The sequence below is a fragment of the Nothobranchius furzeri genome, chromosome 19 (genome assembly GCF_043380555.1).
Source record: "Nothobranchius furzeri strain GRZ-AD chromosome 19, NfurGRZ-RIMD1, whole genome shotgun sequence".
In the NCBI taxonomy this organism is placed as follows: domain Eukaryota; kingdom Metazoa; phylum Chordata; class Actinopteri; order Cyprinodontiformes; family Nothobranchiidae; genus Nothobranchius; species Nothobranchius furzeri.
In genome coordinates, this window is record NC_091759.1 from 8,157,111 (window position 1) to 8,183,554 (window position 26,444).

The 26,444-nt window shown below is 42.2% G+C and overlaps 4 protein-coding genes across 5 annotated transcripts in view; 3 read left to right on the forward strand and 1 right to left on the reverse strand.

The window, feature by feature from the left end:
* The first annotated feature begins 234 nt into the window (after positions 1–234).
* LOC107394544 (transmembrane protein 42) lies at positions 235–10,066 on the forward strand. Its single transcript, XM_015973518.3, has 3 exons — positions 235–571; positions 3,768–3,914; positions 4,113–10,066. The coding sequence occupies exons 1-3, from the start codon at positions 395–397 to the stop codon at positions 4,257–4,259; spliced, it is 471 nt and encodes a 156-aa protein (XP_015829004.1). The 5' UTR covers positions 235–394; the 3' UTR covers positions 4,260–10,066.
* Positions 10,067–12,526: 2,460 nt separating this feature from the next.
* On the reverse strand, positions 12,527–21,960 carry zdhhc3b (zinc finger DHHC-type palmitoyltransferase 3b). 2 transcript variants are annotated; one of them, XM_054745070.2, is made up of 8 exons: positions 21,610–21,960; positions 21,440–21,522; positions 18,265–18,596; positions 17,815–17,939; positions 17,296–17,392; positions 17,067–17,148; positions 15,156–15,286; positions 12,527–14,435 (listed from the first exon to the last, which is right to left on the reverse strand). In XM_054745070.2, exons 3-8 carry the CDS (start codon positions 18,565–18,567, stop codon positions 14,277–14,279), a joined length of 897 nt encoding a protein of 298 aa, XP_054601045.1. In that variant the 5' UTR covers positions 18,568–18,596; positions 21,440–21,522; positions 21,610–21,960; the 3' UTR covers positions 12,527–14,276. The 2 variants fall into 2 exon arrangements, with proteins under 2 accessions (XP_054601045.1, XP_015829002.1); XM_015973516.3 differs by lacking the exon at positions 21,440–21,522.
* Positions 21,961–22,954: 994 nt separating this feature from the next.
* On the forward strand, positions 22,955–26,005 carry exosc7 (exosome component 7). Its single transcript, XM_015973515.3, has 8 exons — positions 22,955–23,110; positions 23,231–23,332; positions 23,420–23,514; positions 24,561–24,726; positions 24,807–24,877; positions 24,961–25,084; positions 25,563–25,718; positions 25,831–26,005. Exons 1-8 carry the CDS (start codon positions 23,054–23,056, stop codon positions 25,933–25,935), a joined length of 876 nt encoding a protein of 291 aa, XP_015829001.1. The 5' UTR covers positions 22,955–23,053; the 3' UTR covers positions 25,936–26,005.
* A 164-nt stretch (positions 26,006–26,169) lies between these two features.
* Positions 26,170–26,444, forward strand: part of LOC107394540 (tetranectin) — a 3,803-nt gene continuing 3,528 nt past the window's right edge. The window contains exon 1 of the mRNA XM_015973514.3: positions 26,170–26,444. This exon is cut by the window's right edge and continues 1,006 nt beyond it. The gene's annotated coding sequence lies outside the window, so the exon portion shown is untranslated.

The window sequence follows — 26,444 nt, forward strand, 5'->3', positions numbered from 1 at the left end:
TTTGTCTTTGTTCCAGGGACCCAACCAGAAGGGGGGAGTGGTGGCCGTGGGTGTTTCAGCTATTTTATTATTAAAATTGCTTTTCGTTGGATGGATTTAGTGCAGAGGCCTTCATGAACATGTTTGGTGTTGACCACTGAACTATTATAACTTAAGATAAAACGTCCCTTTTAAAAGACGGGTTTGGAATGTGAAACTACAATTCCCAGAATGCCACAGCGACTGTGCTGCGTGACTGCCTCCGGACGTGTCACGCAGCACAAGTGCAGGAAAATGCGATCACGCGCACACGCACACATCGGCAGCTCAACACAGGACCGTCCACAGCAGCAGCAAAAATGTAAAATAAATCACGCGGATTAGAGGATAATGTGCGTCGACTGCCGTCTCCATCATGTTCCCGGGAGTCATCTATGCATTACTGGCAGGCTTCCTCGGAGCCGTGGCGTCGTCGTCGGCCAAGCTGTCCCTCGGAGCGGACTACCTGAAGGGAGTCTGTGAAACCGGACTCCGGACGTGGGGAGAGCAGCGGAAATTTCGTCAAGCGGACGAAACTACAGCGTGTGACCGGGTGAGTGAAAGATGAGCACCGTCTCCACGTCTGGGGGGTGAGGTTGCGGATGTTGTCCTCCCCCCGCCGTCCCAATCCCCCCTGACTCCCTCAGCATCAGCATCACAGGAGCTCGTGCGGCGCTCGTGGATGTGTCCGCGTGCTGAAGGACGCCACAGCTCCGTGATGTATCGCGTTACTTTTTTAGTTATAGCGAGTCCGTGCTTATGTGAGCCTCCTTGCTGCCGCAGATTGACAATTAAAGCTTAGAAACAGGTAAGCTTATGATTAATACGCACGAGAAGGGTTGGATGCGTCATAACATTTGAGCTGGTCTGTTTTCAGAGGATGAATTAGAAAAGGATCAACCCTATAGGGTATCCTTCTCTATTAAGGTCACATCAAACTGGGGAACATTATTTCTATTATTATTTTTTTATCTACCAGGAAGTTTTCATAGATTAGCAATCTTCTTGTAAAAGGCAGACATATAGCAGCAAGTTTTAAAACACAGTTAAACCCAGATTACATTAAAAACTGAATCAATACATTTTAAGGAGGTTGTTGGTTAATTCAGCATTAGTATTTAGAAAAAAGAAAAGGGAACACATTAATGCAATTACATTTGTGGTGTCACTTTCTAAATAGTCCAAGACCATGTAAAATTTAAATAAGCATCTTGTCGGTTATGTTTTTAGGAGTTTCATTGACATTTAATGTTTTATGTAACGCTTTTATTTTGAAGTTTTTGTTTAATTTGATGGAGCTGCAGTACATGTAAATGTGGATCATGTAACTCGGAGTAAAATTCAAATGTGTTGTGCAACATTAAAAGTGCATTATGTGAAGAAAGGGTGACACCCTGTGGTTACATTTGGGTACTGCTGTCCATTTTCTAAACTAAATTTGTGACTTCCTCACCGCTGTTCCGTGAGATTCATGGTTATTGCCAGTTATGGATCAGAGCTGGAATATTCTAGATGACGAGCGAAGATGAGTCATACACAGCAAGTCGATAAGTAGATGAATAGCGTAGATTTCCTCTTGACATTGGTGGGGACTTGTAAATCTATTGAAAAATAGCTCTGTCCTCAACCTTCTTCTTTTTATCTTCCATCCTCATATAAACTACTTTTGTAAGACCATTTTGATTAATACAGTCAGACAGGACGTGGTGAACAGCGCTTTTATTGTGACAACCGGAAGCGTGCGGGCTGGTTGTTGGGGAACTTGCCTGCTGTAATGTAAGGTGACAGTGGTGTTGATAAAAGAGCCTCTCGAGTTCATGGCCGTCATCCTCTCTTCATGTGCAGCTTTTGTCATCCTCTCAGGACCCTCGGTTTTACTCGCTTTTGGCCCCATGTGTCATGTCGCGTTGCAAACACACGAGACTTGCAAAGGACCGGAGCAATTTCCGTCAGGCTTTGGCGCTGCTAACAACCAGCGTAGTTTGCCTCACGGGCTTGTTGTTTTTAGCGGAGGCGGTCAAATTATTGGTGGGGACTATTTGGTCATCGCTGGATATTGGTTGGGACATGTCACCCACGTCCATGCCAAATCTACGCCCTGTCACGGTGAACGAGGTGGAGACAGCGGACCATGTGTGGATGAGCTGAGAAGGAGGTAAAAATGCAAGCCTCGGATAAAGTAAAAATGGTTTAATGGCAGGATGGGATGAACAGGAACAACACCAACAAACAACAACAATGATCTGACAAAAGACAGGGGCAAAACAGGTGGTATAAATACAGAGGGCTAATTAGGGAAACATGGGCAGGTTAACGAGGGACAGGTGAGAACAATAAGGGTAATCAAGGCAGGAGAGGAACACAGTCAGGAGGACAGGGGCAGAACGTGACAGTACCCCCCCTTAAGGGCGGATACCAGACACCCACAAGGCCACACAACACAGGAGACTGGGGACTCGAAGACGAGACTTGGACTGGAACGTGGAGACGAGACTTGACAGGAGCAGGCGTGGGACCCAGGCAGAGAACTGCAGGAGCAGGCGTGGGACCCAGGCACAGAACTGCAGGAGCAGGCATGGGACCCAGCAGAGGCTGCAGCAGCATGAGACCTGCAGGCATAAGCCCCACAGCGTGGACCAGGAAGTGGACAATCTGTAGAAGCGACGCCAGAAAACCAGGATCGGCGGCAGGCACTCGACAGCCGGTCAGAGCAGGTGCACGGCACGATTAGCTGGATCTCAGGAAGAGGCTTGGGTGCTGGGAAGCAGAAGAGCGGGGAGACCAGCTCTACCACCCCGGAGAATGATGGCATGCGTAGGGGGTGTAACTCCCTTAAAGCTCAAGGATCCGCGGCTTCCATGACAAAAACGGGACGGGGGCCAAAAGCAGGAGAGGAGAAGGGCTCGACCACCACAGGAAACGAACTGGATGCGCCGAAACCCACCCAGAGGCTTGACCACCCCGGAGAACAGGTAGGATGCGCCAACACCCTGGGCCAGAATCTCCTTCTGCTAAAGGAGAAAAAAGTAAAAAATAAATCCTCCAGGGAGCAGGTGTTAGCTCACCACAGGTCCAGGTTTGGTCAGATCATTCTGTCACGGTGAACGAGGTGGAGACGGCGGACCATGTGTGGATGAGCTGAGCAGGAGGTAAAAATGCAGGCTTCGGATGAAGTAAAAATGGTTTAATGGCAGGATGGGATGAACAGGAACACCAACAAACAACAACAATGATCTGACAAAGGACAGGGGCAAAACAGGCGGTATAAATACAGAGGGCTAATTAGGGAAACATTGGCAGGTTAACGAGGGACAGGTGAGAACAATAAGGGTAATCAAAGCAGGAGAGGAACACAGTCAGGAGGACAGGGGCAGAACGTGACATTTGACTGTATTAGCGACAACACATACACGTTGCAGACTTAACGGCAGCAGTGGAAGAGTTGGGTTGCTGTTAGCCAATCAGAGACGAGATGTCCACATATCATGAATAATACTGAGCAAGACTCTAAATCCCGCTGTTTTCTGCCCCCTTCTCCTCTGGCTGCCTTTTACTTCCCGAAACAGAACCAAAGCTTTTTCCCAAGAGAACGACTCCCAAGGCACTCATTCGTACCAGAGACCACAGCAGACTTATTGAAATTATAAGTGATCTAGACCTATTTCAGGAACCCTGACTATAAAAAGCATAAAGTGTAGCTGGCGTGAAAAGTGTGTGACTGGACTCGTCTCTTATAAAATATGTTTTAGCTCCACATCCCTCTGAGGCTCCTGTGTGGCGGACTTCTTTTCACCTGCAACGCTGTGATGTGGACGTTCCTCGCCAAAGCTCTCAGGTATTCCTCGTCCTCCACCCGAGCCACTGTGACCACCACTGCCTCCAACTTCATATCTTCCGTAAGTAGGTCTGTTGAGGGTAAAGCTAATTTAATGGACCTGATCGCTTTTCTTTGCTATTTAAGCTGCCCTATTTTAGAAAGTAGGCCAAATTATCTTCTGTAATAAGATGTCAGTCTCTTTAGCTTTCACTCTCTAACCCAAACCCTCTAAAACCTTTAGAAGGGAAAATAGATTTTTCTTGTTCTTTCCTTGCAGGCTTTCCTGGGCCAGCTGATCTTTGGGGAAGCTCAGATCACACTGTGGTGGGTTGGGATTTCTCTGACCTTCTCTGGGCTGTTGGTCCTGCAGAGAGTTTCACCACAGGATAGACACCAGAATGCAGTCGCCATGAAGGACGAATGACACCGCCAGCTGGCTGTGTTGTGCTGTGGCTGAAACCGCCTATTGCTTTTCTACAAAAAAAACCAAAGACCAGTAAAATCTGAAACTTTACTTGCTCTTTTAGTCGCAGGGCAGACATTCTGCAGTGAGAGAACAAGAGGAATTTGTTGTAGTCTTCCAGTCAGATTAAACTATTCCCATTTGTCCTGTAAGACGCTGACGGTTTGGCAGTTTTCTCATGAAACCCTGACGATGCAGCTAGAGGAGATGCTGGCTCAGAGTCAGCTACAGCACAGCTACAGATTGGCTGGTGGAGAGAAGCTGAGCAGATGCGTCCCACAAGCTCTGAATAATCAGGAGGTGCACAAAGAGGCAGACATTATTTTAGCTTCATTTTACTTTTGGGTAATCCAGGCAACACAGCACAAAAAATGAAATCGTAAGCTGAAAGCATATAAAGCTGATGCAAAAAATAAAAACTGGAGTTTTTACGGGGAAGTTAACATTTGTGGGTTCATTGTTGAGATTTTGATGGGAGAATTGTTATCGTTCTCGTGTCTGTGCATTACAATAGAACCGGTCAGAGTCGGGGGTAATAACAGGAAACAGAATTTGTTTGATCTGTGCAGGTTTCGTGATTCTATGTGATATGTGCATTTTGTTCCCTAATGTAGTTTCGCTAACTACCTCTTCTGTAATAGTTACACATGTGCAGACACGGGAGTGATAGCAAGGCTTTCCTCTGCAAAACAACAGAAATAAGTAGATTTTTTTATCTGGAGGTATGCAGCCCATAAACTTGAGTATAAAAGATGGAAGTAGCCCATGTGATAAGTGCAGTTTAAAATTTCAAGCGCGGCACTTTGGCTGCAACAGTGTTAGCATTTTGCTTACGAATTATGCTGTCAGAGTTGTAGAAATTATTGCATAGGTACATTTATACTTTGATCAGCTCGGCCTAGGCGGGGAGGTTGTGTTTATGCAATTTTCCTGGGAATGTAGATGTGGGCGAGGACATGGGCGAGCTCCGTTAAAGTGGAGCGGAGAAGCTTGTGGTGTCTTTCCTAAGCGCCGCAAGTTACAAAAGCGGACGTGAGCAGTGTTGCTTCTGGAGACTCTGACATGAAGCACACAGCTTTCTACACTTCCTGCAGCTTACTACGAGGCTGCCGTTGGCTGTTGTCCCATCAAAGAGCGCTCAGTCAGTCCTCGCGTTGCAGTTGCAGCTGCGACCAATCCAAGCTCCAATCAGATGTTTACCACGCTGCATAGATTGTCTGTGAATCGCGCAGGTGGGAAGTTGGCACTGGCGGATTCTACTCACACCAATCAGAGGCTCCCACTAGTAGGCAGGCATGAGGAGTGACATACTTTTAGCCAACCATAGGTGAGTGTGTGTGGTCGGTTCAGCACAAAACGAACCGCAGGGAAACAGGGTCGAAAAGTGTACGGCTTCATGCGGACAACTCTAGTGTAAATGCAATGACCCTACCAGAGCCAGACCGAGCTGACCCAAGTGTAAAGGCAGCTTATGAATTAGTGAAAAAGTAATAACTTGCATTATTGTCATTTTACTCAAAATTGGGCTAAAATGCACTAATCCCAAAATTCCACTACCTCCGCTCCGCCCCCGCCTTCCGCAGCCGCTCGCTTCCGAACTCAGTTTTTACTGGTACCCGCTCTACAACGGCTCCGCTCCGGTGCGGAGACCTAAGGTGCGCAAACAGGCATGCGCGGGATTTTCGAGATCTTGCGATACAGTCCAAGCAATAAACGCGGAAGTTAGATCCAAACACCCGTTGTGTGGGAGAAGCATCGAAATGAACTGTTTAATCTGCCCATCATTTGTGTTGAGAGATCAGCAGTGTTTGAATCAACAAAGTGTGACTACTTTGATAGTAGAAACTGTATTTATGGCTTACTTTTGTGCATTTAAAGTTCAACCGCCATTGATAGTTGTTAAAAGTTGTTAAACCTGTGCATATGAAACAAAAAACGCTTTTTGTTTATCGATTTATTGTGAAATAACGGAAGTTGTGCTTGCTCCCTTTCCTGTTGGGCGGTTGTGATTTCTGTCCATTGACTGCGGAGGTGCTCCGGCGTCCGGAAAAAATAGAATCGATCCTATTTTTGCCAGATGGCGGAACGGCGGGCGGCGCTGATTGACTACAGCGGGACCGATTTTGTTGCGGAGTTCATGCCGGAGCGGAGCGGAGGTAGTGGAATTGTGGGGTAAGAAGTACTTTATGCTCAACAACAACAACAACAAAAAAAGCTGGAACTAATTACAAATGAGACTGAATAGCAAAGTGGTATTAGTCAGGTGGTAGTTTTTCCTCTGACCAGCAGGGGGCTTTTCCTTAAAAACTGCCTCCTGTGACCATTAAAGCCCATCTGAAACCATATCTTTTGTCCATTCTGAAGTGTTTGTGTAAAAGTTAGAAATATCAGTCGTAGTCGTAAATAGATTCCTGAACAGCCTCTGTTAAGCTCAAGAGGAATGATAAGCTAACTACTAGTCTAAACAAAGGCAACAATGCTCACCAAGTTCAGCGGAGCTTAAACTTCTTCACTACCATTATTTTAGCATTGCAGGTAATTATATTTCACTCTGCAGTTGTATACAACCACAAAATGTAACTCTGGTGGATCCAGAGGTCAAGTTAGGTCAGCTTTACCACTGCAACAATCTCTGGATACGGATTCATTTGGACTCACTTGAGGTTTAAACAAAAGGTCTCGTCCAAAGACGAGCATCAAGATTCCAGATGGCAGCCATCTTCAAACAATTTCAAGCGCCAACATTTCACACCAGCTCATTGGAAAGTTTCATGAACATTGACATCGTCAAAAGTTTTGCACTATGAGCAGACATTACAAATAAAATTCCCGTTGGACTTGAATGCTTTATTTTGTTGCTGCAGCTGAGATTTATGCAGGTAAAGAATCATAAAATTCAATAGAAACAACTGTAATGCAACCTTTACAGAAGTGTAAAGGCTTACAGGCCAGCTTCCTTTTGGACAGAGTTCTATTTTCCCCACACTTCAGAAAGCGATCTATAACGCATGAGAAACTGAGTATTTATTACTTTACACAGAACATTTGAAAATGTCCAAAATATTCTTATAAACGTTCAAACTGCAGGCTGCTTCTATCTTTCTTATACGGCATGTGGATGAGTGCAGAACCACCGTTTCTGACTAGGAGCATTTTATTCTGTGCATTTTGTAACTACTGTTTAACTTTTCCTCAGTTACTGTGACACTTACTGTAAACTCTGTATGTACCAGGCTGTTTCAAACTGAGCCCTCAGCTAATAAAATACACAGTAATAATAATTCTAATGTAGCACTGAAAGGCTCATCCCTTGTAAGGATTTGCTTTTTTCTCCTCCTTCATTTAAATACTTTTAAAGTGTTTGTATCCTTTGTTTGATTGAACCTTTAGACAAGACCGTGACAGATACTGTACTTTGAATCCAAGGCAGCTGCTCTTCACTTCCATGAGCTACACGCGTGTGCATGTTGTCACAAAAGGCTGATTAAGTCACACCAAAGCCTCCTCTGAGTGTCAGACCCACCATAGCCTTTAAAACAAGCTTCATGTGACATGGTTATAATATTCTGTAGTTCATCATGAAAACTATTCCACAGGACACAGCAGTGTAGCTCAACAGGTTGAGCGGGTTGTCCAGTAATCGGAAGGTTGCAGGTTTGATTCTAGCCTAGTGAACCAGACCAAATTCTTGCTTTGCATATATAATAAATATAAAAATAAAATAAATAATACATTTATTTAGTCTGGCTTGCCAGGCTAGCTTGATCCCGGTTCCGGACAGAGAATTCTGATGTTGTGTCCTTGGGCAAGACACTTAACCCACGTTGCCTGCTGGTGGTGGTCGGAGGGACCGGTGGCGCCTGTGCTCGGCAGCCTCGCCTCAGTGCGCCCCACGGCAGCTGTGGCTACATCGTAGCTCATCACCATCAGTGTGTGAATGTGTGTGTGAATGGATAAATGATACACTGTAGTGTAAAGCGCTTTGGAGTCTTTACTCTGAGAGGCGCTATACAAGTGCGGGTCATTTATCATTACACCTAATTTTAGCTGTTAGTAGTTAATAACTGCTGAATTATCTACATGTTTATTTCTTGAACCTTGTTTGACCTGTTCAGGGTCACGGTTAGTTGGGGCTTTCCCTTTCGCACTGTGATGTGTTTAAAATTACTTAATGATTATTTTTCACGCATTAAACTTTTAATCTGTTTATTGAACTATATTTCACACTTAATGGTTATTGTTAAGACATATATAAGATAGACATTCTTTGTGGTAGCTGTAACACCATTTCTCACAGCAGCAACTGTTGCTGAGCAGGTTTGATAAGATTCGCATGAATCCCTAATAATGTGACCCGAGTGTAGAACATCAGATAAAGAACACTTCGTAGCATCATCAGATGAATTTTCCTTTTTGTTACTTCTGTCTCGATTATGTTGAGTCAAAAATTAAGGTTTAAAGCAGACAGCTGTTTTTTTTCCCTCAAAAGGCACCATCTAGAGGCAGAAAAAATGTACTGCACCATAAGCCCCTCACCCTACTTCAGTGGTTACAGCTGAAAGCAACACCTCTAATTTGTGAATGTGCACCTCTAGCTGGGCAACAGAGATACAACATAGTTTCATAATTCCCATTCTCAGGCTATGCTGTTTATTCGTCAGAAACGTCGCCAACTTTACATCAGTCTATCACCACAAACGCGCACAGTAGTATTGGTGAAATTCTGGCATTACGATAGGTATACAGGGGAGACTATGGCGATATATCACAATAAATAGCAATACATTCAGCCAGATGATATTTGCACATTTTTTAGACTGAAATTATTGTAGGAAAATTCAATAAACTGTCCCAACTGATACATAACATGTTTTACATTGAGCTATCTGAACCATAATAGATGGATTTACATTTCAGTGGTGGAAACAAAACCAATTGCCCACTGCTGCCAAGTAGCTGTCGGCATTTGAATTGCACCAAAAGAAAAGAAAATCCACAAATGTTTGCAAGTAAATTCTTCCTAAAATTTGATACCGGCTATTGAATATCGATATATCGCGATAAATTGCCATATCGATATTTTCTTACATTCCTAGCGCACATAATCTATAATTGACATCTGTACGCTATTGGCTAATGCTGATGGGCACTCTGCGTGAGAATCTATGGTACAGGGAGGTGGGCTTATCAAAAACAAATTTGATAAATTGCCTACATTATTTCACAGTGAAAGGTAAGACTATCACTTATGGGTTTCTAAAATATCTTTCATAGTTCCTGAAAGTAGGAAAATTCCAGATTGCTGATTTGATGCAAAATTTAAGTTTTATTCTGGAACAAAAAAAAATATTCTACTTACTTTGATGTTGCCCTAAAGTCCTATCTTGTTTGAAGAACATGTTATCACCTCCTGTCATTTGTGAGAACGCCTTGTCTGTAGGCACCCATCGTCACACCTAAGGTTTTAAAAGAAACAAGCTATCGAAGCAACGAGAGATTTCTTGAATGAAAAACTCTTCATTACAAGCTCAGTTCTCATTGAGCAGTGAGAATAAACAGCATCTATAGCTACACCAACAAGATTAAAATATGTTGAAAATGTCAGGGAATATAAAACATTGCAAATAAAATGTCATGTAGCTGCTAGCTAACATCTCTGGTTATTTAGCATCAGTTTTGTGAGAATCTGTATATTTATCATGCCAAATAACATTTAACTATGTAGACGTGTCTGGAGACCATGTGAATAAAACTGGATTATGAAATCACATCAGTTTTTGTGTTGAGTTTACCAAAAGCTAACACTCATAGTTGCTAGCCATGTGAATGGCTTCTGCTTCAGAAGAATTGAAGCCCAATGGGCGGTTCCCACCACCGCTATTTTGGTCATGTAATGCATCTAGTCACTCCCAGAAAGTACAAAAATAGAGCTCAGAGCTAACTGAGCTAACCAAAGCTAATGGAGGTTGGCGGGCGCTTTTAGCCAGAAAACTGGGCTTGAGCGACTGTTCTACCCTCTGCCTTACAGGCTGCAACTCCTTCAATGTGAGGCCTTCCCTGGAGCAAGCAGAGGCAAGCTGCTACCACTGACAGCTCATCTGACACATGTCAATCTAAAGGACACACCCCTAATAATTCATTATTTTAAGCTTTAATTATATCTAAAAGGATGAATCACAAAAAAATAAAAAATCACCCAGCAGAGTTGTCATGGTGGTACACTTGAGCGATTAAAGCCCCATTTTGCAACTTTTACACCTTAATGTTTTTTATTCAAGTTCTTTTGGCATACCATCATCTATTTTGTTCATTTTCGGAGCTGTGATAGTGCTATGGGGTCCCACATCTGTTTATCGCACTATACAGTTTTAGAGCCGCGGTCCGCCGCCGGAAGTACTAACTGCATGTTGCTTTACGGATGGGTCTCATGCTCCAAAGCAGAGACTGTAGAAAAGTCCAAAGTCAATACAGAGTGAGCAACTTGTGTCTGATTTTGTGAAAACGCTTGATAAAATGTGTTTTTTAGTTGGGTAGTATTTTCCTTAGTAGAAATTAATGCACTGGTGGCGAATAGACACATCTAAAATGGCGGCCAGCAACTAAAGCAGCGTTAGTCCACGGGGTGTCTACATATATGTCTGTGGTAGACCCGCAGTTTAGAGACTTGAGCAATGGCAGATCCACCAAAGAAAGCTAGAAATCCCCGATCAGAGGAGTCTAGGAAAAGAAAAAGAGAATGCGATAGACCAAGAGCAAAGACCAGAGTTAATATTGGACTGGCTTTTCCTCACTGGAGAATTCTTGAAAGAACATCATGTATTACGGACTCGGACCTAGCCGTGCTGCTAGAATAGGTAAGTAATAAATTATTTCACCGGGGTTATTGTGTTTGGTCGGGCATAAAGTTGTTATACAGTCCCGATAAACTTTATTCAACGCAGAAACGCCGCGTAATGTTTGTTTGGGCACGCAAGTTGGAAAAAGCCAGTAAACAGGCCTATTATGCTTGACTTTGCAAGAGATTTGATTTTGCTACAGTGACTTTACGCAGCAAGCCTGGAGAGGGCGACAGAGAGCTTATATCCGCAAAGTTCAGGAATGGGGCTTTAAAACTAAAATATTTTTTTGTACCAGACTGTAAACATGTTTATTTCTGCTGTTGACATGTAGGAATCAATGGCCAGGAGCCAAATGACTTGACTTCACTTTTGGCTGGTGGGAGTATCCCTCTTGATTTAAGCCAGTTTATGCTAGTTAAGCCTTTTATCAACAAGATAGTAGGAATGCGTTTTATAACAACTCCGGCAATTCGATATATATCACAATACTGGGGAGATAATACAATATATTGCATGCAGTAAACCAGACCGTATTTGCAATTTTTAAAGCTGATTGAGCGAATCTGTAAATAGCTGGGTTTTGAACGCAAAAGCACACAGAACACTCAACCCTCCCCTTGGGTATTTTCCCTATGTCTCTGCCGGAACCAGACACCCGTGATGCGTGACAATTAGATAGCGCTAAACACCAGTCGTCGTTTTCTAGGTCTTTTGACTTCAAAAGGCGGGTTTTTTTGGGGGGGGGGGGGGATTTTGGTCGTTTCTACAGCTGAAGTGGTAGCAGCCGGCTGTTTCTCCTTATCTGATATTGTTGAGCCACCAACCTTACACCAGTGGTGTTTTGTTGTTAAAATTTGAGTGCGTAATGAATGGAGGACTTAAGAAATTGTCGAAGTGCGGCAGTTTAGCGAGATCGACAACCGGATGGGTGTTTTCAGCCTGAAACCTGTTACTGGTGGAGGTTTTAAGACAAATGCGAGAGAACCACTTTATAAAAAATTTGTTATTTTTTAAAACCTCCATATTTTTATAGCTATTCTATGTTAGAATGTTGAGGCATGAAATAAACGTTTTAAGCTAATTTGTTTTCTAAATTTGCCATTGCAGCTTCAAGACTAAAAAAATTGGAAAACTCAAGTCAGAAGCTTCTAAGACACATCCGATGTTATCGCGAGATCTCGTTGTTCCATCAGAATGAAGCAGGCAAAACCTGTCGCCACCTAGTAGTCGGAGGTTGAATTGCACCACCAAAGAAATAGTGCATTTAACTCTCCATAAAAATATATCAATGTGCCACTTTCTACTATCAATTCAGTATATTTCAGTGTATCATATTTTGTCACATTCCCACAAGACATTGTGTTTATTATAATGAATCCCAACCTAATGTTTAATGTTTATGCAGATTTATTGATTTCCCCATTAACACAATTATACAGAAAAATGTACAGTTTCAAACTTGATCACAGCTCGAGAGAAAAGCTGTTCCTGTAAACCTGATGCATCTCCAAAACCCAGTGAACATTATAAAAATAAAACCATTTAAATGCCTGAAAGAGAAGAAGGTGTGATTCTTGACCAGTCTTTTCTTTAAGCACTCCAGATTGGCAACACGGATATCGATCTTGTTTTTCTAAAACACGTTAAGGCATTCAAACACAAGGGCACAGGCATTTTTTAGTGTTCAATACTCTGAAGTGTCTCACACAAACTTATAAAAACTGAAGCCTTAACAAGTCTTTCTAGTTTTTCAGGCCTTGAACATCCTGATCATGACTCAATGGTTTTTCCTGTAAGGGCTTTCTTCTTTTCCTTTTTCAGCCAAGCTCACGACGACCGTGACAAACTGATTATCCACGAGCAAACGCCATCAGCCGAGAGAGCGAGTGGATTAAAGTTAGGGGTTGGTAAATTCGGAGAGGGGGTGCGTTTCCATCATAGCTGGTGAAAGTCATCAAGCAAAGAATCACAGGAGGCTGCTGGTTCGAACGCTAAAACAGAAACATCTAGACATGCAAAAGCCTTTTAGCAACAGAAGCGTTACTTTTTGGGTTCAATCGTACAAAAAAGGAATTTAAAATTTTTCAAATAAGGTTTAATGTTTTCAACTATAATCCTTAAGATTTCTTATGTGCTCAGCATCTGATGGACAAATCATTTCAGCTGGAGACTGTTCAGGGTACAGCTGTTGGATGTTGCTCATAACCGTGAAGGAAAATTGGTTTAAAGACTTTTTAGTTAAAAGCAGTACAGCATCATGCTTTGTGTGACTTGAAAGAAACAAATTGATTATTTTCAAAAAAAGAAAAGTAGGTTGAGTTTATAACTGCGTTTTCTTTTTGCCATTTTAAAATGTCCTTGTGTAAAAGTTATAAAATGTTAGCCTTAGCCAATATAAACACCTTTCTGAACAGCTTCTGTCCAAAGAAATAGTTGATCTTAAAACATCTCTTTGTAAAGCTTTACATCAGCAGTATTACATAAAGGAAATTGTTATTTTTTAAGGAAAATCTTTCATCGGACTGATTGGGAATGTCTCAGCTGTATGGGATTTGTTCTGATTTTACAACTCGCCAGATGAAGGGTTAGGGTAGCATAACATAATTCCATCTATTAATTAAAGTTGCAACAACTTCTCTTTAGATTAAACCAGCAATAACCTGGACCGTTACGTTAAGGCAATAAATAGAAACATCTGTTTTTTTATTATCTGATGTGCTACTCGTTAATGGGCTGCTCTAAGGCAACTCACCTGCAGCATTCAGCAGAAAAACACAAACGGCACGTTTTAAGAGAAGACAATGACAGTGGTTGCAGGAAGACAAAACCAGGCATCCATCTCAGCACCTGGAACAAAAACCTTCTGCTGGTATTTTTAATCCCATTAGGGAGGAAATGATCAGACGTACTGCAGCAGAAACAGCTCAGTCAGGATTTTCCCATTTCCAACTCTTGAAGGTGCCACTCGAGTTGTTCTAGCTCATCCTGAGCTTTTCTTTTGCTCTTGCACAATCTCGTTCAGCACCAAGAAGGGAAATATCCATAAGTCACAAAGGAGATAAAATGAAGTGGTTTCAATGAGTCTGTGTCCGAGTCACAGGAGATCGAGCTGCTTCTGCAGCAGCATAGCGTCCAGCGCTCACACTATGTACTGGTACACGTCGGCCTTTCCATGATCGGGAGTTGCAAACGGGCTGAGCCAAGCGACGGAGAACGGGTGGCCGAACACCACCTTCATGTTCATCCATTTGGACCTTTTGGCCCATCTTCTCTCCTCCTTCTTCAGCTGCTCGATACCCTGCAGAGGTTAAAGCTATAATGAGCGTCGGCTAACTTCAGCTGCAAACGCATGTTATGAATTTAATACACCAACAGGGAAATTAATCCCTTTATCGTTTCATAGATTAGGTGTGTGTGTGTGTATGAGTCATCTGCATAAAAAAACATACACAATCACATCCACACAAAAGCACTCCAACTAAACAGATAACTGCTAAAACAGGGAAATTGGCTGAAACAGATGATCTTTGTGGTGAAAAGAAAAGGCTCGGTGAGTCATCGTCGTGGGCGGCTCCAGCAGAAAAAACTCAACCCTGCCTGAGGAGGACTGAAGAATAGTAGATTACCTGCTCCTACTTACATTTACACTCTGATTTAGTGAGCTACAGACTCCTTTACCCTTCAGTTCCACTTCATTTGGGGAAATCTAAACCAATGCGTGAGTGTGTGTGTGTGTGTGTGTGTGTGTGTGTGTGTGTGTGTGTGTGTGTGTAAGCTGAAGGAGCCAAGCTCATTTAGTTCTTCACACAAGTGAGAGCTATAAACGAGGGGGCAGAAGGGAAATAAGGTTGTTTTTTTTAAGGGAACCATAGCTGGAGGAACTTGATGTGTAGCAAGGGAGCCATTTTGGAATGCTACAGAAGGTGCAGGAAACCCCTTCAGGAAGCTGAAGGGACTCTTCTGTCAGGAGATGTATCCTGCTACAGTGAGGTGGAGGGATTCTGGTTTTTTCACCCACCGTTTCATCAGTACAGATGGAGTGGACCTGAGTCCCAAACATGACTGCAGTGAAGATGAGGAAGAGGAGACCCTCAAAGCTGAGGAGGATGAGGAGGATGACCGTTGCTGGTGGAGAGAAGCCGCTGCACTCTGGATGGAGAGACGAGTCTTTAATGTGCATCTTACCTTCAATTTAAAAAAAGCCTCAAATGGCTTATTAATAACGTTGTGACCTTTAAAAAAACATTTCTGAATGAGAGCAGAAACAGTATAAATGAATCAAAATCAGGAAGGTTAATGAGTGATTTCCTGTCAGTATGGTGGGGAAGGTTCTCAGTCATCCAGCTGATGGTAACCCAAAGGGTTCAAACGAAGGCAACTGGACTTCTTTGTTTCTTGCTTCTCATCCAACGAGCTTTGTCAATTCTGACTACCTATGAGCACCCCTCCTCCCTGCCCCCGAAGAGTAGTTGATGTTGTTAAGCCTGGGGCTCACCGGAGGCGGACGCGCCGTCATTTTAAAAAGAAGTCATTATAGTTAATGACGGTGGGCACACGGGGAGTCACTTCCTGCTTCATGTTCTCAAGTCCCGCGTGATGTTGTGACTATCGCGCGACTGTCCAAAAAGCGTTCAGCGGTGCGTCCTGTGTAACCACTTGACTTCTCAAAATCTCCGGCGTGACGTGGCGCGTCCGCCTCCAGTGTGCCCCAGGCTTTAGGTTCTATCGTGTTAGATCAAAACAACCATTCTAGCACAATAAAACCTAATGATATCAATGACTCTTCGGGGGCATGGGGGTGGGGTATTCAAGAGTAGTTTCAGCTCATTAAGCAACAATCAGGGTATCTGCAGGTTTAAAGGAGCCAAACTTAAGACTTTTTAAAGCCTTTTTTAAGGCCACTTTGACCAAATTTAAGCAATTTTTTTTAAAATTGCATTTAAGCTATAATTTCCAGCCATTGCCTGGAACCGGTGCTAACCACGTCGCGAACATGGGATTAGCCATCCAGCTACCATTAAACTTGCACTTCCCCATGGCGCAAGCTCCCGCTAGCTTAACCAGCTAATGTGCTCATCAAAAATAGCCCCCTTTCACAACCAACTGAATGTGTACGGTTCCGCTTACGCCAACATCGTACACAAAAAATGCTGAACACCAACTAGAAATTCACTAAATTTTCATAGAAATAAAAGAATCTTGTTTATTGGGTCTTTGGTTATTTAAGACCTTCAGAAACACTATTTAATGATTATTTGTCATTTTTAAGGATTTTTAAGGCCTTAAATTTGGAAAAGCAAATTTAAGACTTTTTAAGACTTTTTAAGGACCCGCGGATACCCTGAACAATAGGCAGCTACAGTTTATAAGCTTGACCCTCCCATATTCCAGTCAGAATTAATGAAGCTTCTCAGATGAGACGCGAAACGTCTTCAAGAAACCAAAGAATTCCAGATGCCTTCAATTCAAACCCCCGTGAATTACCATGTTCAGTGTTCCTTAGAAAAAGTAATTAGTAATAGTTACTTCTTCAAATAAATTACTAACCCCATTAGTAAAACCATTTCTGCCATCACTGATCACATAGAACACCTATTACAGAAATGGTTAAGTGGCCCACACATTTGTTCATGGCTTTTATTGTGAAGGAGTTTTGAGTTTTAAATCTGTCAAATCCACATCGAGACGATACTCAATAAACCAACATGTCACTAAATCTGGTTTTAACTGAAATAATTTAAAGACTTTAATGCCAAACGATTGAAATCTCTCCAATTTAACCATTAAAACGTGTGAAGATGTATCTCTAGGCCACAAATAGCATCAGTTCCTTATAAGCTTCTGTAGTCTGCTGTTATTACTCAGACCCAGCGGCTATTCCAGATTTAAAAACAAAAGAAAGTTTTGTTTCTAACACAACAATACTCACTTGACCAGTCTTCTTCAAAGCAGAAAAAGAAGTGGAAGGCTACCAAAATTAACGCGTGGAAGGATATTAATGCAATGTACATCTGAAAGCAACCAAACACAGATGTAGAGTTAATAATGATCCTTATTGGTGAAATACAAATGCACTCTCCTGTTTTCACTAGTCAGGATTTCATCAACAGAATCAAATCTAATTTAGGTTTGTTTAAAATACGTAAATAAAGACTCACAGTGAAGAGCACAAAGTATTTCTGGTTGTTTTCTCCGACGCAGTTGTTCACCCAGGGACAGTGGTGGTCCATCTTTTTAATGCAGCGTTTACAGACACTGGAGACAAAAGCAGACGGAGACATTTTATGTTGATTTACGCGGAAACTCTTCTTTTATCAAATAACGGAGCAAAAAGTCACATCAGGGTCAGATTTAAGTGTCTCTGTGAACTCAAATAAAAACAACAACAAACAATATTTAAGTTAAAACAGACAAAATGAAGCACTGTCTAGTAAACTAACACCCAGTGACTCAATTAAATTTTAATTACTCTGTGGTCTTTTTGCACTTTTCACGCCTCGAGATCCCAGAGGAACATCTGAGCAGCCCCAGAGGGAATCCCTATTACCGAGCTGCAGATTCTGCAGGGAAAAGCTGCACGTGCAGCCTCGAACACACGTGATGCCGAAACAGAAACAGAGGAGGAGACGAGTTCCCGGTGGAACGGGTGGAGCAGACCTGCGGCGGCGTCTTCCTACCTGCAGTGGTGAGCTCGGTCGGGCTTTATGCTGCAGCACTTAGGGCACTTGTAGACCACCTGACCCGGTTTGAGCTGCAGGCTTTCGATGAATTCTTTGGTTGCATTCCCTTTAGGCACAGCTCCCTGTAAGCCAGGAGAGGGGAACAACAACAAAAAAAAACATCGTTTGATTAAAAATACAAATAACTCAACCAACAAAACAAAAAAATAAATAAAAAACAATCTTGATAGAGAGAAATGCTGGTACCAGACTTTTAATGTGTTTTTCTGTGAAATGCTGTTTGATTTGAATTTTTAAACTTAAGCTGAAGGTTGTGTTTATTAAACGTTGAAGGTCAGAAGTTAATTCTAAGACTGTAATCTGGGATGAAACCATTAAAATCATTGTGTGACGTGCTGCTAAGCCTAAAGGTATAAAATTGTTTACGTTTCCGGGCGTTCGACTGACCGGGTCTGTGCACATCGCCTTGGCATGAGAGGCCAGAGCGAGGAAGGCAAGGCCGTTGAAGAGCACGCCGTTGAAGAGACTGTAGACCACGTTCTTGGCTGGCAGAAGCATGACGAACACCACGACGAACTCGGCGTAGAAGACCAGGAGCCAGGTGATGATGCCACACGTGATGCCACAGCCGTCGCGGATGAACCACATGGTGTCCGAGCTGCTGCGGGGCGGGGGAGGAGCGCAGTGTTCGGGCTTCAGATAGCCAGGTTGCCGCTCGATGTCTCTGTTGCGGTGAGCCGGGCTCTTCATCCTACACCGCCCGTGGCTCCAGCCGCATACTGTGGGGGTGACAGATGGAGAGGAGAATTTTCTTTTGAAAAACCTGCTAGCATTCATCACCAGGCAACATTTATATGCTGCAACAATTATGAGACAAAGAAATCAAGTGAAAAGCAAAGGCATCATCCTGTAAGATGCAGGTCTCCATAAATAAATACTCAGAAGAAAGCCTTCAAATGAACTAACTCACAAATGGTAAATGGCCTGTATTTGATATAGCGCCTTCTAGAGTCCTGGAACCCCCCAAGGCGCTTTACAACACAATCAGTCATTCACCCATTCACACACTGGTGGGGATGAGCTACAATGTAGCCACAGCTGCCCTGGGGCGCTCTGACAGAGGCGAGGCTGCCGAGCACAGGCGCCACCGGTCCCTCCGACCACCAGCAGCAGGCAACGTGGGTTAAGTGTCTTGCCCAAGGACACAACGACAGCAAAGTTAAAGAAAAGAGCCGGCACAGCTGTCCACATCTGTTCAGCTTAGTAACTGCTCAAAATAATTAAGGATCACTATTAAACACGCCGTTTAAAGTGCTCATTCTCTTTTCTTTTCTGCTGTGGTCTTGAGTTTAAATGCCTTGTGAGTTGTTTTCTGTGGAAATAACGTGCTCTTATTGGTGCTCTTGTTGGTGCTCTTGTTTCAGGAAGTAGAAGTTAGTCGGGGGGGGGGGGGGACTGCAGGATTTGAAGGCTTGCTAAATAATATTCATGATAGGGCTGGACGATGTAGAAAAAAAGTATATTGATACATTTTTTTAAACATTTATCAATATGGGAATTATTGAAATTTTTTTTCGAAATTGTAGAAAATATATTTTACATGCAGCCCTGGCCATTTTATTTTATTTTTTTCTCCGCCTCTTCTCACTGCGACATCTTAATTTTTTAGATGACATAAAAGAAACTGGCTCTCTGTGACCCAAGCATTTTCCCACCCATTTCCATTCTGCGACTAATGCAGGCGATGGGGGTTGAAGAAACGTTTCACGTTCAGCATCAGTAAAGTTAATTTAAACCCTTAAGGCTCACTAAACAAGCTCAACTCTGCCACCTGTTGACATAAAACCCTGAATGCAGTCTTCTTAAATGTGTGGAACACTGAAAAAACATCTTTTTATGCAGTTTTTCATGCAGGCTGAACATGAAAATAGTCTCCTACACCCATATCCTGCATTAGCTTCTGATGGAAAATATACAGGGATTTGAAAAGCCTGACAGATCTACGCTGCACCGCCACTGAAAATTCACGGACTCACCCATCCTGACTCATGACAGGGAAGGCTTTTGTTGGTTTAGCATCCAGGAAATAGAACTTCTCGACTAGTAGAAGCTAACCTTTATCATTAGCAACTCCACCACACAGCAGAACTCCTCCAGGTGTGTGTTATTTGAAGAGATAAAACATTAATGTTGCAAAGCAAACCGAGTCAGTGGTGGAGCTGTGCTGCTGTTATCCAATCAGAGATGTTCAGGAAATAAGAATCCAAATCCTGTCATCTGAAGCTACTTTCTCCTCCAGCTGACTTGTACTTCCTGATTCAGGCGCATCTGAGCTTTGTTTCCCCAGAGAACGACTTACAAAATGTTCACTCCTACTAAAGACCACAGCTGATGTTTTGATTAAGCGAATGTTAAACACTTTTTTAAATGTGAACTCTGGGTATTTCAGGTTTTACATATTTTATTGCTTTTTAAATGCTTTTAAATGACAACAAACTAAAATGTAATAGAGCAAACTAGTAGATGTCAAAAATATGTTTGTGGAGGAAAATGTTTTAACTAAGAAAATAGATGAGCGTTTCTTTGCTTTGCTAGCCAGCTTCATAATTCTTGAGATTTCTTCATAATTCTTGAGAATTATGAAGCTCTCCAGGAGAATGGCTGCTTTTACCATCAACACAGAAACTCATCACACTTGTAAAACTGAACGGATCAAAACCAAAACTGAGTCAGATGCAGCACATTTGGTCACTCTGTCATTAATTATTGGGTTGTTTTTTTTTTTGACAGTCTGTGACAGACCAATAATGGAGGTGAATAGTGAGGGCCAGCTTCACATAAACCAACCACAGAACAAAAACCTCAAAGTAGCAATCTCGAAATCTGGAAAAAACATCAATTCTCCAGTCCATGAAGGAAACCCAAACATCCTTCCAATGAGGTGCTCCCAGGCCAGAGAGGACAACTAACTCCTCTAGTGAGTTCTTGGTCCGCCAAACAGAAACTTGTCCAGAAAACTTTGAGGAAAGCGACCAGGAAGCATCCTAACCACATGCCTAAACCACCCCAAATGTCCCTGATAGGAGACAAATTCCACTGGAAACTCTGCTGCTACTTCTGGTGTTAAATGACACCTAATTATATATTCTAAAAAGCACTAACTCTTTAACACCTGTATAATTTTGTGCTTATGGCCCATTTGGAGCTGAACGGCTTCAACACACCAGGACAAAAATCTGTGGTTCTTCTGTAGTGGATCTTACAGATAATGAAGATATCCAGAGAGGTTTGGGGTATAAAGTCCTTCCAAGGGAGGCTACTGTCATCAGGGAATTCCATTAATATGTGACGTGATTGGTAATAAGGTGTAATAAGGTTTGCATAAAGCAACATCCATTATAATTCCAGGGTTTCAAACCAGAACATCTGCTTTCTAATGAGATTACAAAAGAGATTTAATAACTAGTAATCCATTTAAACCTAAAACGATCTGATTTTCAAAGCCCTTGGCTCATTGGTGTAAATGATTCCTGGTTTTTGTTTAATGCATTTAGTAAAGCTATAATAAACACATATTTAGAGTTCAAAGACAAATAACAACACTGGGTAGAAGAGTGAGTACCTGTATAAATAAATAGAAGGGGTGGCTGCGCTGTATTTACTTGAGAAGTATTTGAAGAAATTGTTCCTACCAGGAAGTTGACTCTGCCAGAAGGGGCAAATGTGAATTCCCGAGTAGCTGAAAGATTATAATGTTTTTGGAATTGATAAAAATAAAAAATAATAACCCACCTCTTGGTTATCTGTCTTCGAAAACAAATATCTCGTAGTTTCGAGCTTTTGTGGGGAAAATAAACGCACCAAAGTGAAAGCACCAGTCCTGATGTTCGTTAGCTTTATCCAAGCTTCCAAGCTAGCCGCAGCAACATCCGGTGAGCGGCTCTTAACGGCTCCCGCTTTCGCCACCGCCTCAACGAGGTGATATTTTTTTCATTTGTGTGCTAATTACAGGAGGTGGTCCTCGGAACCAGTTTCGATGCTTCCAGCTCGATAACATCCAAAAATAGCTCAGCGAAAACCTGTCGAAAACCAATGGCTATCTAACCAGGAAGTCCTTTAGCCGGGCGTGTTGGCCCTGAGTTTTGTCTGACAGGTTTTACTTCGTAACCTAAGTTTGCCAATCACATAATGGCATTATTTTTTGAATTATTACTTTTATAAAAGCCCTTTCTCATGTGAGAAAACGAATACAATTATAATTTTAAAATATATTTATGTTTTTTTGCACTAAAAGGAAACATGTATGTCTCAGGCACACCAAAATGTAAAACAAGAATCAAATTCTGCAAAAAAAAAAAAAAAATTCAAGCCCAGAATCAATAACTATTTATTGTGTGCTTGTTAGTGGGGTTTAAACGACGAACCTCAGCAGGTGTAAACCTGGATCTCATTTAGTTCCACCGTGTTGCAGTGGTTTACATTTATTTTTCTAATTAGATGAGGCATTTTGATCAGTAGTAAACTGAAGTAGCAATATCAAAATCAGGGTACACTCTTGGGCTGGTGGGTTCCGTTTCTTAAAATTAAAGGTGATATTTTTTTAGGATACATTAAGACTACCCCGGCCAAGCGTTGATTTCACACTATGCTTCACACGATGTCAGTGAGGTTATAGGTCAGCTCTTGTTCAAATAAAGCCCTGAAATTCCTTTGAAGGGAAGAAATTATTTCCAAGAGTTGTGCTTCCCAACAAAGAGACATGCGGCTCACAATATGTCTAAAATGCAGCGTTACCCATTGGGAATAGTGTTTCCGACAAGACTTCCTTGAAAAAGTCAACTATGTCTAAGTTTGCTCCTCAAATCTTGAAAAGGTCCCATCTTGAGAAAATAATTTGCATTTTGTTTAAAAAAAACACTGTTGCAAAGGATTTTGGGCAACATGTTAGTCTCAGATACGAAGACGGATAGGGCATTGATCATCAAATTAGTTTAGGAACTAATGTAACAAAGTTCCAACGCCAGGATAAAACCCACACTGCTCCTCCTCAAGCTGACATTCAGCTGCTGGCTAGAGAGATGTTTCAGGGAGGTTGAATGGAGTGATGGCCCGGTGCGCCGGTCTTGAAACGTTCCCGATAGGTGGCGGTAATGAGAAATTAATGCAGTTGTTTCGCTAGACACAGAAGAAGAAGAAAAAGCGTAGAAGAAGAAATCGTAATACGTTCTTTAGCAACATGGCAACGGTTCAAGTCAGTGAAGCTGAGAAAGTGTACATATTACACGGCATACGGGTAAGACTTTAGTATTTAATCGTTTTGATTTTGAATGGAGGAGTTTGTTAGGTTCGATTTAGCTCCGAGCTAACTCAGTTAGCATCAGCTTCCTCTGTTGACATGATCTTTGGTCAACAGGATGATTTACGAGTGGACGGAAGAGGCTGTGAGGACTACAGACACATGGAAATAGAGACCGATGTGGTGTCCAACACAGACGGATCCGCTAAAGTCACTTTGGTAACAGCAATCAGCAGAGTTTTAGCTCCATGTTGTCTCGTTTAGTGTAAACGTTAAAGCTAACATTCACCCTGTTGGTCCTCTCAGGGACACACAGCAGTTCTTGTCGGGGTCAAGGCTGAGATTGGAAAACCGAGACCCATGATCCCAAATGAGGGTTACCTGGAATTCTTTGTCGACTGGTTGGTATAACCTTTACTGGTGCAGTGACTGTAAAATGTTGATTATTTAAATTGTTTGCCCATCAAGTGGTCGTTTAGTCCCTTTAAAGTGGATTTCTGCAGAAAGTTAATGATTAAAATATCAAAGATAGCTCCCAAAACAGCCTAAGTTTGGATAAATGGAGATCCGTAATAACTAAACAGATAACCTAACGGCTAGGTCATTTTCCAAAGTGGATATCTGCTTCTTAAAACAAATAAATCGCCACTTGTTTGAGAGAGATTGATGTGATTACTGTTTTGTGACTTTTTGTATACCTTTCAATTTAGGATTAGAAAATCAGGTTGAAGTTATCAAAACATATTACCCATAATTCATGTGTGAATATTCACTATAATGTCAAGAGGTTAAAAAATTTCAGCTGAGAAAAGTGAGTTTAAAAGTTGTTCTTTAGAGAATTCATTGATAAATTGGATGTAAATAAAGACACTGTAAGAATTTTTATATGATAAATGACCCGCACTTGTATAGCTCCTCTCAGAGTAAGGACTCCAAAGCAGTGTATCATTCATCCATTCACACACTGGTGGTGATGAGCTACGATGTAGCCACAGCGGCCCTGGGGCGCGCTGACAGAGGCGAGGCTGCCGAGCACTGGCACCACCGGTCCCTCCAACCACCACCATCAGGCAAGGTGGGTTAAGTGTCTTGCCCAAGGACACATCAGCAGAATTCTCCATCCGGAGCAGGATCGAACCTGCAACCTTCCGATTACTGGACAACCCGCTCAACCTGTTGAGCTACTGCTCAAGATCTATGTAGATGCACAATTTGTATTAAGTGTGTGTGTGTGTGTGTGTGTGTGTGTGTGTGTGTGTGTGTGTGTGAGATTTAGGAGATGTTTGCTGTTTGAAAGTGTTGGGATCATGTTTTTCGTTTCTTGAACCTGTGTTTTGCCAGCCTGCCACTAGGGGGCGGTGCTGTCACTATATCACTATACCTCTGTTCTACTGGGAAGACGATATGTTTTGTAACTTCTCATACTTGTTGGCATGTTTACTTTCAGTTCAGCCAATGCAACACCTGAGTTTGAGGGCAGAGGAGGTGAGGAGCTGGGGACCAATCTGAGCAACGTTCTCTACAAAGTGTTCAGCAACAAACACAGCTTGGATCTCCACAGTCTCTCTATAAGTCCCGGAGAGCACTGCTGGGTGCTGTATGTGGACGTGCTGGTGAGATGGAGCTTCTGAGCTGCTGTGTAGTCATTTCCTTACAGGATGTAAAAGTCCAAATCTCACACTGTGTCCTTTAGCTTCTTCAGTGCGATGGAAACTTGTACGACGCAATCTCGATAGCCATCAAGGCGGCTCTCTTCAACACAAAGTGAGCATCTGTTTGAGTTAAACTTATTTTGTACACGTTTTACTTAGTTAAAATTTAAAATTTTCTGATCGATTCACTGACAGAATTCCCAGAGTAAACATAACATCAGATGACGAAGGAGGAAAAGAGATTGAGTTGTCTGACGATCCGTACGACTGCATGAGAGTCAACGTGGAAAACGTTCCCTGTATCGTGACGTTGTGTAAGGTACGATCACCGCTGGTGCTCATGGGTAATGATGTCATTAAACATTAGGGGTGTGTATTGGCAAGAATCTGGCTTTTATATATATCTTACAATACAGGTTAGATAGAAGAAGAAGAAGAAAATATCATTTCTATAGCGCCTCTCAAGATAAAAATCACGAGGTGCTTAAATAGATGAAAAGCCAGACTGAAAATTATTGTAAAACTCAGGCCGGAAGCTTCCAAGACAAATCTGAGGTTATCGAGAGATTTTGTCTGAAGGCAAGTAAAACCGCTGCCACCTATCTGTCGGAGGTTGAATTGCACTACACAAAATAAAGCAACTCTGTGACTGTAAACTCTTAATAAAAAAAATCACTAAACTGCTTTTGAATTTTGATTCAGTATCTTAACGCAAAATATTGCAATATTTCAGCGTATTATGTTTTCTTACATCTGCATTAAACATAATAATCAGCAGGCGCTGTGTTTGCGTGCAGGTCGGCCACAGACACGTGGTGGACGCCACTCTACAAGAGAAGGCCTGCTCCGTGGCGAGCCTCATAATCGCCGTCACTCACAACGGAACCATCACCTGCTCCAGGAAGGTGGGCGGAGGCAGCCTGGATCCAGAGAGCATCTTTGAGATGACGGAGGTGAGAGCGGTGGCGCAGCTGGGTGGAATGTGTGTGCGTTTTTAATGTAATCAGGAAGAAAAACAAAGGTTTATTTAATTTGAGTTTATGCAGTGATTATTTATTCCTGCAGACGGGGAAACGAGTCGGGAAAGCTCTCCACGCTCCGCTCATGAAGCTGCTGCAGCAGGAGGAAAGTCTGAGCAAGAAGAGAGTGAGAGTAGGCTTTCTTTGTTAAAAGGGCTCTTTTTTTTACTGGATGTATATAAATGTACACTTAATTTTCTATTAAAATGTTTGGATTTACATTTTTTTTGTCTGGATGTTTTGAAATTTTAACTTGTTTCTATTGTTTTTGTGAGTTGTTGCCCAAAATCCAGTTTTTCTAATTGTGTTTTTTGGGTTGAAAATAATGGAAAATACCTTGTAAAAGAACATTTCACCTGATTTCACCTACACTTTTATATAAAACTTCCTTTTTCAGCTACAGTCTTGAGTGTCAGCAGGTAAATCGATAAAATAGGAATCCTGGGGAAGATTTTAAAGAGCAAGTCACCCCCAAATCAACTTTTTTTTTGCTGATAAACTATATAAATGTGTGTCTAATTGTGCTGCAGACACGTGTAGTCAATAATTTGGTACTTCAGTGCATCTTAGTTAAAATTTTAATATTCTGCCTAAAATTGTCAGTGTTGCGCCGTCGTCGGGTAAAAACTCTGCACTGTATTTGAATTTAAATCTGCCACA

What these genes read in the sequence shown, in the direction of transcription:
- LOC107394544 (XM_015973518.3), top strand. Translation starts at nt 395, where the DNA reads ATGTTCCCGGGAGTCATCTATGCATTACTGGCAGGCTTCCTCGGAGCC. An exon ending in AAACTACAGCGTGTGACCGG is followed by an intron (nt 572 to 3,767) that starts GTGAGTGAAAGA and finishes AATATGTTTTAG; the next exon opens with CTCCACATCCCTCTGAGGCT. An exon ending in CCTCCAACTTCATATCTTCC is followed by an intron (nt 3,915 to 4,112) that starts GTAAGTAGGTCT and finishes CTTTCCTTGCAG; the next exon opens with GCTTTCCTGGGCCAGCTGAT.
- exosc7 (XM_015973515.3), top strand. Translation starts at nt 23,054, where the DNA reads ATGGCAACGGTTCAAGTCAGTGAAGCTGAGAAAGTGTACATATTACAC. An exon ending in GCGGCTCTCTTCAACACAAA is followed by an intron (nt 24,878 to 24,960) that starts GTGAGCATCTGT and finishes ATTCACTGACAG; the next exon opens with AATTCCCAGAGTAAACATAA. An exon ending in GTATCGTGACGTTGTGTAAG is followed by an intron (nt 25,085 to 25,562) that starts GTACGATCACCG and finishes GTTTGCGTGCAG; the next exon opens with GTCGGCCACAGACACGTGGT.
- zdhhc3b (XM_015973516.3), bottom strand. Translation starts at nt 18,567, where the DNA reads ATGAAGAGCCCGGCTCACCGCAACAGAGACATCGAGCGGCAACCTGGC. An exon ending in AATACTTTGTGCTCTTCACT is followed by an intron (nt 17,149 to 17,295) that starts GTGAGTCTTTAT and finishes GGTTGCTTTCAG; the next exon opens with ATGTACATTGCATTAATATC. An exon ending in CCATCTGTACTGATGAAACG is followed by an intron (nt 14,436 to 15,155) that starts GTGGGTGAAAAA and finishes TAACCTCTGCAG; the next exon opens with GGTATCGAGCAGCTGAAGAA.